The sequence below is a fragment of the Chrysochloris asiatica genome, unplaced genomic scaffold (assembly GCF_000296735.1).
Source record: "Chrysochloris asiatica unplaced genomic scaffold, ChrAsi1.0 scaffold00265, whole genome shotgun sequence".
Classification (NCBI taxonomy): domain Eukaryota; kingdom Metazoa; phylum Chordata; class Mammalia; order Afrosoricida; family Chrysochloridae; genus Chrysochloris; species Chrysochloris asiatica.
In genome coordinates, this window is record NW_006408783.1 from 70,430 (window position 1) to 81,153 (window position 10,724).

Below are 10,724 nucleotides of genomic sequence, written 5' to 3' on the forward strand. Positions count from 1 at the left end.
TGGATTTTCACTAAGAACAAATGAATGTAAGTCTTTCTCAACTTGAGACAGATCAGATGCCTTCGTTTGATTATTTTCCTTGGAAGTCTCTTCATTCAAAGTTAAGATGTCATCAGATTTTTTTTCTTGATTTATATTGTCATCATCAGATTTTTTTCTCTCTGGGACCATTTCTCTTGATATCATAAAGGACTCTTCTTCATCTTCATCCTCTTCTATGCAGTGCTTTCTTACCTTTTTCTAAAAAAAGATCATGCTTCAATTTCTTCTACTATAACTAAAGAAATTTCACTGGAAGTTTTGTGGCCATTTCTTTCTTCACCATCCTTGTCAGATCAGAGTCTTTTTACCTCATGCCGCTCAGCCTCATCAATATCTTCATCTGGATCTTTATTTTTTTAGGGCTGACCAAGGAACTTTGTGATTCAGATGTCAGAGAATCACTGTGGTTTTTGTCCTCATTTTGCCATAGGTTTCACTCTCTGCTGTCCATGTTCTCAGGCAAACAAACCATTTGTGGTCATGGGGTCTGACAAAGAAACCTTCGGTGCATTAAGTGGCCTGGGTGTTCCAGGCCCATTTATATTAGACCTCTCATTATAACGTGGTGAATTTCCAGGAAATGTAACACCATTCATTTGATTTAAACTTTAGGAATTTGATCTGAGGAAGGATAAACAAAGCTAGCCACCATCATATTTTTCAGCTCCTCTGATAAATTTGTCTATTCCTGTATACTTTCTCCATGGATCTGTTGAGCTGTTGAAGTAAACAGGATACCATTAAATCCAGTGACAATTTTCAGTATTCTTTCCATCATTTCATCAAAGGTAATATATTTGACAGTAGAGTTCCGAGGAGCTCTTGGTTCAGGAACTGAAGTTCTGAAATCATCCATCTCCAGTTTGAAAATAAAAGAGCCTTTAAATTGGGCCATTGTACCAGTGTTTCTCTTGTCTTGGCTACATGACTAAGAAATGGGTCCGGGACAGGACAGGCAAAATCCCTTCTTCTCCCTTTTCTCAAAGTCTTGCAGCGCCTCCTGCAGCCTCTCAATGTCCATGGCTTCCCAGGGTCCCTAGCAGCCTCTGCCTCCCACCTTAGGTCTTCCCAAGACCAGAACAACCCACCCTTCAGCTCCCACACTCCCCCATCCCTCCAACAGGTGACCAGGGCGAGTCACTAGAGGGAACTGGGGGGGTGTGAGACACAGTGACCAAGAGAACCAGCATCACCCCAAGCCACAGCCAACGGCCCTCCAACATGGCACCCGGCACATCACCACACATACACCCAGCACGTCGCCACTGTTCTCGCCTGTGTGGTGATAGTCTGTGGGGGTCTGTCCTGTCTAGAGTTCATTCAATTTCTTGACTGCTTCCCTTCTCATCTTTCATGATGTTAGGGAAATTGTGTTCCAACAACTCTTCAGCTGCCTTTTCTGTGCTTTTCTCCATTTCTTTCTGTTCTGTAAATCCTATCACCCGTAACTTATTCCTCTTCATGTTGTCCCACATGAATCTTAGACTTTCTCCAGATTTTTTCATTCTTTTTTCTAATTGTTCTTCTAGAATTGAGAGACTTACCTTCAAGCTTCCATTGATTCAGATCTACTCCTTTGTCCTCCTTTGTCCTTTCAATGTATTGTCTGCTTCTGAGATCTCAGTATTAATGTTCTCGATTTCTGTTTTCAGGTTCTGTATTGTCTCCAATTCCTCATCTCTTTTTTTTTTTTTTTTTATTGTTTCTAAAGTGTTTTCCTGAATTCTTCCTTCTTTTCCTCAACTTACTGTCAATCATTTGAAGATACCTAAATACCATTCTCTTTAAAGTAATTCTGATGCTGTTTTTTCCTCAAAAGCATTTTCTAGCTCTGCCTTGGTCACTTGTTTGAGCCACTCTGTCTTGTTTCTTCATATGAACAGAAACTGTCTGTTGCTTTCAAGACACTGTGGTATTGCATTTGTATTAAGCTGATGATTGTATGTTGGTGTGTGCTGAGGCAGTCACCGATTGTCTCCTGGTGGGTGTGATTTGGAGATGCGCTTATGTGCACCATTGTCTGTTCAATGTTTGTGTAGTTTAGTGTAGGGTGGATCTGGCTGAGATTGGTGGTGGTTGTTGATCTGATGTATAGCAGCTGGTGTTGACTTTTGTCCAAGGGGTGGGGTTGCAGTGGGTATGGTTGTGGCTGGCCTGTATGGATGCAGTTGCTGTGTCCTGTCAATTGAGGCAAGAAGAGAAAACAACACACAAGAGAAAAGGAAAACAAGCAAGCAAACAACAGTGAAAAATGAAAATAGTAAAGGAAAAAAAGCAGGCAACAGGTAGGAAAAGAGTACAAAAATCAAAGGGAAAAGAGGGAGAGAAAACTAAAAGAAAGAAAAAAAACTTACACAATTAGGAAGAAGAATGAGGAAAGGGGGAAGAGACCAGAAAGTAGTAAACAGAAACAGAAAACAACAACAACAAAAAAAAAACAGTAGTCACAGTTAGAAAAGAAAACCAGACAAAAAGAAGAAAAAATGAAAATGGAGTTAGAAAGGATAGGCAGCAACGGAGAAGAAGAAGAGGGGGAAAGAATAAACATACATAAACAATAAATGGAAAAAATCAGGTGCCAGAACCAGAGAGGAGAGAATTCTAGCATCTCCTTCCAGGCAAGGACTTCATGTTGTGTGTGGGCAGTGAATGAGAGAGCCAGTAACACTCTAAACCCTGGATGGAGTCCCTGTTGTTGTTAAGTGCTGTAGAGTCAGTTCTGATCCACAGTGACCCTGCACAGGGTTTCCAAGGAGCAACAGGTGAGATTGAACTGCCGAAGCTGGCAGTCCAGTGCATTAACCCACAGCAAGCACCACAGATGTCCCTTTCTGGGCCCTCAGTCCAGAATTAGTTTGTGCAGACTTTAAAGCAGCTCAGGGTCAGGGTAATTCCGTCCCCAGAGGGCAGCCGAGGGTGAGAGGATGTTATTCCAGGACTGAGCAGAACCACCTGATTCCAGGTGCCAGGGCTGGTGTGTAGACTGGTTCCCCACACTGCCTTCAATACAGCTCCACCCATCTGGAGAGCAGGAGCTTCCCTGAGAGAGGACACAGGTGGGGGCCAACCACACCTCTCATCACCACACCTTCCTGTCCGCCAATAAGCAGTATGCTTCTGTGCCACTAACCGCCCTCTTGCCTTCAAAATCACACAAAATTCAAGATGGCCACACCACGGGCCTGCACAGATCATTGATCTCCTTTTGTTTTGTGTTTTCTCCTACATGTCTGTTCAGCTGCTTCTCCTAGGGAGGACACGTCCAGGGCTGGCCAGGGCCAGCTTTACAGATAGGGAGTAAGGCCCACCCAAACAGATTTCATGTGGGTAGCTTCCCCTCCTTTGAGGGGCTTCAGAGCTGCAGCGCTTGCCTCCAGGAGAGTGGGAGTTTCCCTGGGGGTGTACACGGTTGGGGGCCAGCCATACCTCTGTTCACCCAGGGGAGTGTGGGGAACAAGAAAAAAAAAAACACCTTTATCTCCATGAGCCACTGATATGTTTCTGTAATGCCAGTGTGTCTTCTTGTCTCTAAAACCACTCACTCACTAGAGCTCCCTACAGCCACGCCACAGCTGGTGGACCCGCACAGGTCTTCAATCTGTCTCCTTTCTGTGCCTCAGCCATTCCGTTTTCTCTCCCAGTGAGTGTTCAGCCCACATATCTATCCCTTCAGCTGAAGCTCAGGGCTCCAGGACTAGCATCTGCGTCTCTGTTTCATTTGGTTTTCTGGGTCATTTTGTTGTAGAGGGTCTGTCCAGCCTTTCTGCCTAGTCCACCATTGTGCCATGTCCTCCACTTGCCTGTTACATTTTTGTCATCCAGAATTTTTTACACCTGCCTTGTAGAAAAAGTACTCACTGAACACTTTGTAGTAATCTGGCATTTTAGGTGAGTGCTGACCCTCATATGCGTGTATATAAATACACATGTATCTTGCTCATCTAAAAGTGTTTAATGATTAAAATCTTTTTTCAGCTTTTACTCAGGCCCATCTCTAATGTGAGCACCAAGGATAATAAAAAACCTTTGGTGACTGGTAGCAAAGACACTTCCTCTACTACCCATGGAACTAGTGACTCTCAAGGAAATGGCCCTTCTGAAGCGAAGACGCTGGTTTCCATTTCCAGCACTCACCTTGTGTATGTGGTTGCAGACCTGGACAAGCTTCAGGAGCAGGTAAACCTGTGTCCCAGAGTTCTGACTGGAAGATTCACTGTTTTCATAGCAAGTAGTGTGTACAAAGGAGGAGACACCATTTGGCGTGATAGGACAGTGGTATGAGGCCCCAGAGAGGATGCCTCACTCCTCTCCCTTTCTAGGCATTGCACTTCTCCACAGCTGAGAGTCTCTGTGTAAGAGATGTGTAAGTGGACTCTCTGCTTTCCTGCATCTGAGTCTGCTCTGGTCTCCTAGTAACCTGTCGCCTCTGCTTCCTTTTGAGTAGTGATGTAATATGTTCTACTGTTCCCGTGAGTTTTTTGTTAGCTAGCTTATTCTTTGCAGTCATGACCTTTAGCAGGTTACATTTTAATTCTTTTTTAAACTGGATTTGTCAGATATTACCATATAATCTGTAGCTGTACTTCAAAATTCTTAAAAGTTCTTCATGTAGTTTTTTAATGTCTAGAAACTTGTTTTGTTTTTCCTTTTAACATTAAAAGATTTTTTGGGATGAATTTTGTTTTTAAATCCATGGATATATCATTCTGCTTACCTGTGGTTTAAATATTTTGTGTGGTACTTAGCAAGTAAGAGTACATGTTTTGAGCAAGAATTTTTTTGTATTATTGAGGGCCATCGAATAAAAAATGTTTTTGCTTATTCTCTGTGCTGACTGACAAACATTAAAAATGATTATTTCCCATGTTGTCAAATCATTTTGTAAATGTAGAAGCATTAAGAATGTTGCTGTTTTCTGGAGAAAATTACTGAAAGTGACCATTTTAGTTTTACCATTCATGAACACTGTTTTAGAGTTTGTAGGTGCAAATTGAATTGCCTATTCCTTTGATTTATAGAAAGCAACTGAATATATAAAATGCAAATTTATTTCAGCTTCCAGAACTCTTGGAAACAATCAAACCAAAGCTTGAAATGATTGGCTTTAAGAATTTTTCTTCTATCTCAGGTAAAATTGAATCATTAAACTCAGAAATTCTTTGAGTAAGATATAACTTTTTAAACTTTCAGAGACTGTAGAATATAATTAAATTAACATTTTCTCCTCTAGCTGTAAATCCTTGGCTGCTTCTATATTCTATTCCGTGATTATAACTTCCCTAAATGAGACGTCAAATTTAAGCCTAATAATTTAGTTGATTTATTACAGTACACTCCCTGAAGTATACTATAGTAAATACTAAGGGAGTATAATATATAATACCACAGTGTTCTGTAAAGGAAAACGTACATCTGGGCCTAAATAGACGAAATACAATCTGTATATCTCAACAGCAGCCCTCGAGGACTCCCAGGTCTCGTTGTCGGCCTGGATGCCTTCCTTGAGTAACAAGATCATTCAAGAGCTAAGTGATTCTTGTTTCAGTTACCTGAAGAGTGCCCTGGAAGTTCCAAGGCTTTACCGGAGAACCAATAAAGTAAGTGCCATTCACTGGAAAACAAAATTTGAGGTGAGGAAATCTTTGAGTGTATTAGATAAGCCAAAAGAGGAAGGAAGTGGTTAGAGTCAAGACAGAGCTAGGTTCCCAAGAATAACCTGAGATAGGCTTAATCTTTCTCAATCAGAGACATCTTATTTTTTAGGAGAAATTGGCATCTCCATCTCCACATACATATATAACATAGGTAGTTGGGCTTAGATAGTATGGACATTTAGTGGATTCCGTTAGCCTTAAGGAAAGATACATTTTTCAAAAGAAAGCGTTTTAATAAAATATTTTAAAGTCCTGTATTTTTTGCCTTCATATCTTATATATATATATCATATCAAAAAAATTTAATTACCTTGTTCTATTCATATTGTCATTGGAAGTGCCTGCTTTCTACTGATTTGGTTTTGAATAATATTTGAAGAGTTACATTTAAAAAAAATAAAGGCATTTGTAGAATGAAAAGGTGAGCACATGCTTGTGTTCAGAGTGTTCTGCTTTCATATACAAAACAGTGATTTGGGGGAATACGTTTTTATCCGTTCTAAATTTTACCTAGTGAGCTTAATTTTCATTCATTCATTCGCATTTTATCCTTGTAGATTTCACATAATTCTCTCTCAAATTTTCTTTTTTCCCAGTCATAGAGTTGGATTTTACAGAATTTATTATCCATAATTATTTCCAGGGATCAGTTTACTCTAGTGTTTACCAGGATTGAGAGGGATAGGGAGAGTCTTGGTTTAGGAATTCCTGAGTTTCACTTAATGGTGGCGGGACAGTTTACAACTAGTGGTGATAGTTGTACAGCCAGTGCTACAGAATAATACGTGTCAGAAATGTAGAATGGCTGCTGGTAGCCACAGTGAAGCAATGAGAAAATACGTAACGGTTCTCGAGAACTGTGGAACTCTCCTAAGGCATCTTGCTCTTTGGGGCCAACCTTTTTGCTAACCTGCAAGTGTTGGAACCTGTTTGCATTCGTCTTTCCATCTAATAGAACGCTTGATGTAATGAGTCGATCTTCACTGGTGAACTAATATTTTAGCCAACCTCTTTTATGGCTGTTTCTCCTTTTCCTTATAAAATCGGGGGCATGCAACAAAATTATTATGTCAGCAGGCATTTCTTGAAATGTAATTTGTGCTTTCTGGTCTGATATGTAGCTCCCATTTGGAAGTGGAGGAGAGAGATCTATATTATGGTGCAGTATATACATTATTTTTCTTCTAATAATCTACCAACTTTTCCTTTCTGTCCAATACGATATTATAGTAAAACCTCAAAACTGGTTTATTAATCTTTTGAACTTGAGGTTGGATTAGCTGTTGTTCTTTCACATTATGTTTTCTGTGCATATTTAACGCCTACCAACATCCCTGCAGGAAGTCCCAACTAAAGCTTCCTCCTATGTGGACAGTGCTTTGAAGCCATTTTACCAGCTTCAGAATGAACACAAGGATAAGCTCAAACAAGCAATAATTCAACACTGGTTAGAAGGAGCACTTTCAGAGAGCACTCATAAGTAAGTAACTTCACAGGACACACCGTATGGGACTTTTTCAGAGCCCTAAGACAGAGGGCACTCGACAGTCAGGTTGTCTGTAGTTGAAGTCACTGGACGTGTGTCAGAGTGCCTTTCCTCTGGCATGTGCCTGACTCAGAATACCCATTTATGCTGAAGACTGAGGTGTGCTTTCTCCCATATCCCCACACGCAAGGCAACCACAACCGAGCTGGCCCGTGTTTACCTGTCCCCAGTCTCTCAGGTCACATGCTGCCTCTGTGCACACCGCCTCTCATTGCTCTTACCAGCGTGCCCCCACCCCCACCCCCCATCAAGTCCACATACACCTTTCTCTCAATGCCTCTTCTTGCCCCAGCTCTACCAATCTGAAAGGAGTTAGGCTGGGGAGACCTTGTAATCAGGGGAGATAAAGCTTACCTTTTGAAGAGTAATTATAACTGATAAAGAATCAGTGTCTAAAACCCTTGAAAATACAAGAAGTCTTCAGAGTCACTGTGGTGGAATGTCTCATTGCTAATTAAAACTCCTTTTCTCTAAATACCAACATTGAGGATATTGAAAATGATTAAGTTTAATTGAATTTTATTAATTTCATAATGTTTTATTACTTCAACTACTTAGAGTTAAGCAACCAATTGTGGGCTAATTTATAATAGAAAAGTAATTTATAACTTTGTTATGGGCAAATGTATTCCAAATGCCAAAAGTGATTTATAAGCAAAGCTTTGAAATATAACTCAGTTATAATGTAAAAAGTTAATTGTGCTTAAATATAATTTGAAGGCAATTTTATTTTACATATGAAAATGAGATAAGTTGTTCCTTGAACTGGCTATAAATGATTTGTATTTGGGGATTGAGCTATATATATTTATCCTGAATATATGAAAGGCAATTTGATTTCCTCTTAGTGGTCAGGATAAAAATTTTAAACAAAATCCATATACGTACCTTATGTTTCTGAAAGAATGTCAGCCAAGATGCTGTATTTTTCTCACAATCTTAAGAAACATTAAATATTTACCATGGCTGATTGCTTTATTGGAAATGATTTTTTTCATCTTCAAAACCTTTTTTATCCACAGTGTTAATTGCTATGCATCATATTAAAGACAAATGCCTATTTCACCAGTAAATGTGTTTTGTTGTCAAGGTACTGTGAAACTGTGTCTGATGTACTGAGCTCCGTGAAGAAAATGGAAGAGAGCCTGAAAAGACTGAAACAAGCTAGGAAAACCACCTCATCCAACCCCGTTGGCTCCAGTGGTGGCATGACTGATGATGACAAGATCCGGCTACAGTTGGCCTTAGATGTTGAGTACTTAGGAGAGCAGGTAACCATTCCAGCAACTCTGAAAGTGAACTCTGAGGGTTGGGCAGTTCCATGGTGCTGCCTATGAGCCAAGATGCTGTCCAGGTCGCTAGGGAGTTGACTTTCTAGATGTTACGAAGAAAAGGGTCAGGGCTCCAAAATACTTGGAAAGTCAGGAATTTGTACTTTGGGATTATAAAAGAAAATGTAGAACACTAACCATGAAATTGCTGAAGTCTCGTGTACTAATGATTAGTCTGTTGACATGTTTGTTCACCAGTGCTCGTCTTCATGAAACCCACTAAACCCTTAGCTCACAAGGACAGAAATGGCTCTCCTTTCTGTCCACTGCCCAGAAGGTACCTGAGACATAATCAGTGCTGAGTCGGTGTCTTCTTAAACTATTTGTTGGTTTGACTTAAAAGAGCTTTACTCTTCCCGTGGTACTTAAGATATCATCTGATGTAACTTTTCTGCATCTCTGCCTGGGTTTCAGAGGCCTTCTGCGAAACCGATTTTAGAACCAAGACACATGACTGAGTGCCGATGTGTGTGCGTACTTCCGAGGCAGACATGGGCAGATACACTTGCACTACAGTGGTTCCTGTGTAGTAGAGGTTGGCCACGTTCTCCACATGGGATAGACTCTCAAGGGAAGAACTGGTCTTCCAGAGAGAAGGAAATGAAATCCTAAATTTCCATCAGAAAATACGTAGCTTTCTAGTTGACTGAAGTATCTCTTACACTTCAGGGTCATCTAAATATTTTTCATACTTAGACTGAAAATCTAAACTATTTTCTGCTTTGAGGTGAATTTCAAGATCTGTCTGGCAAAATTTAGTTGTCTTGTTCCTTTACTTCACAAGAAAAAGCAAGAAAGTTTTGTTATAGAAACACAAAGAAAGGGAGAGGAAGGAAAAAACAAGGCACTACCATAACCCAGCCCCAGAACTACCCACAGAGCCTGAACAAACACTTTGACATTTGTCTTCCCAGTTCTTTCTCTGGGTGTGTGTTTTCTCTTTAAACAAAACTGGAAGCATACTATGCCGGGCCTTAGTTACCAAAATAACCCATCATAGTTGCTATGCCAAAGTGTTTTCAATTCATCAGATTCTAAGAAAAGTTGTTGATGATACGTTAAGAAATTAGAGCTCAGGCTCATACTTTTGTTTTAAATTGCCTTCTTAAAAATTTATTTCAATTAGGCAGTTCAGAGTTCACTTTATTATTGCTCTTAGTGTGAATTTTCTTTTTTAACATTTTTTTCAAGCCCACAAAAAAAGAGGCTCTTATTCTGGTAAGCATTTAATTTGATGGGCTGAGATAAATTTACATACCGGTTGCTTAGAATGCTAAATTTCTAACCCTAAAAGATTAACATTTTACAATAAGCGAATCATTTGTTCTAAAGGAAAAACTATCCTCCTTTTTTCTGATTAGAGGCGGGGATTTTTGTTTTTTTGTTTTCTCAGCTTTGGTCACAGTAATATAACTCCTTTCCCATGGCCTTTGCAGATACAGAAGCTGGGCCTGCAAACAAGCGACATAAAAAGCTTCCCAGCTCTCCGAGAGCTTGTTGTTGTAGCCAAGGACCAGGCAACGGCAGAGCAGCCTTAAGCATCTTGGAGGACCCTGAGGGGAGAGAAAGTTGGACTTCTAACCCAGTGGGAAGAAAGTGGCTCTGTTCTCTTACCAAGTCTAAGCAGCAAAGAAGTGCTTCCAGCGAATCTCCAGCAACATGTCAATGCATCTTCTCGCAGCATATCTGGGTCTTCTTCACCCAAAAAGAAGAACACTAAGCCTTTTTCCATTGTATGGAAGATAGTTTTTAAAAACATTTGAAACTTTCTACTATAGTTTACAAAGGAAATGCTTTTATTTTTATTGTAAATCTTAAGTGTGGAAAAGCTGATTTCTAAAGTATGATTAAAGTCACTGAATGTGAACAGCAGTCTCCCGATCTCACAAGTAGAAGAGACTGCGTCAGTGGAGTTGCCGTAGCTTAACGGTATGGAAGCGCCCTTCTCAGGAGTGGCTGTGCCTGATGTATGTGCCTGTCGGGTACTGCCTGTCTAAGAGAGGCTATGAAGTGGGGTTCCCGTCTACCCTGTATTTCAGAGCAGTGCTTCTGACCATGCTCTCCCCCACAGCTCTGTCAGGAGCTACCACAGTAGGAAACATTGTATTTCCTGAATAAAAGAAGTGTCTGCCAAGAGTGTGTACACCTCTT

The 10,724-nt window shown here is 40.4% G+C and overlaps 1 protein-coding gene across 1 annotated transcript in view; it reads left to right on the forward strand.

The window, feature by feature from the left end:
* The window catches only part of COG2 (component of oligomeric golgi complex 2), a gene marked incomplete at its 5' end in the record, with an annotated part of 53,175 nt that extends 43,064 nt beyond the window's left edge, over positions 1-10,111 (forward strand). Inside the window, 6 exons of the mRNA XM_006874170.1 lie at positions 4,018-4,218; positions 5,098-5,170; positions 5,497-5,639; positions 7,037-7,176; positions 8,333-8,513; positions 10,010-10,111. Coding sequence (XP_006874232.1) covers positions 4,018-4,218; positions 5,098-5,170; positions 5,497-5,639; positions 7,037-7,176; positions 8,333-8,513; positions 10,010-10,111 — 840 coding nt within the window. The remainder of the gene's footprint in view (positions 1-4,017; positions 4,219-5,097; positions 5,171-5,496; positions 5,640-7,036; positions 7,177-8,332; positions 8,514-10,009) is intronic.
* Positions 10,112-10,724: the final 613 nt, after the last annotated feature.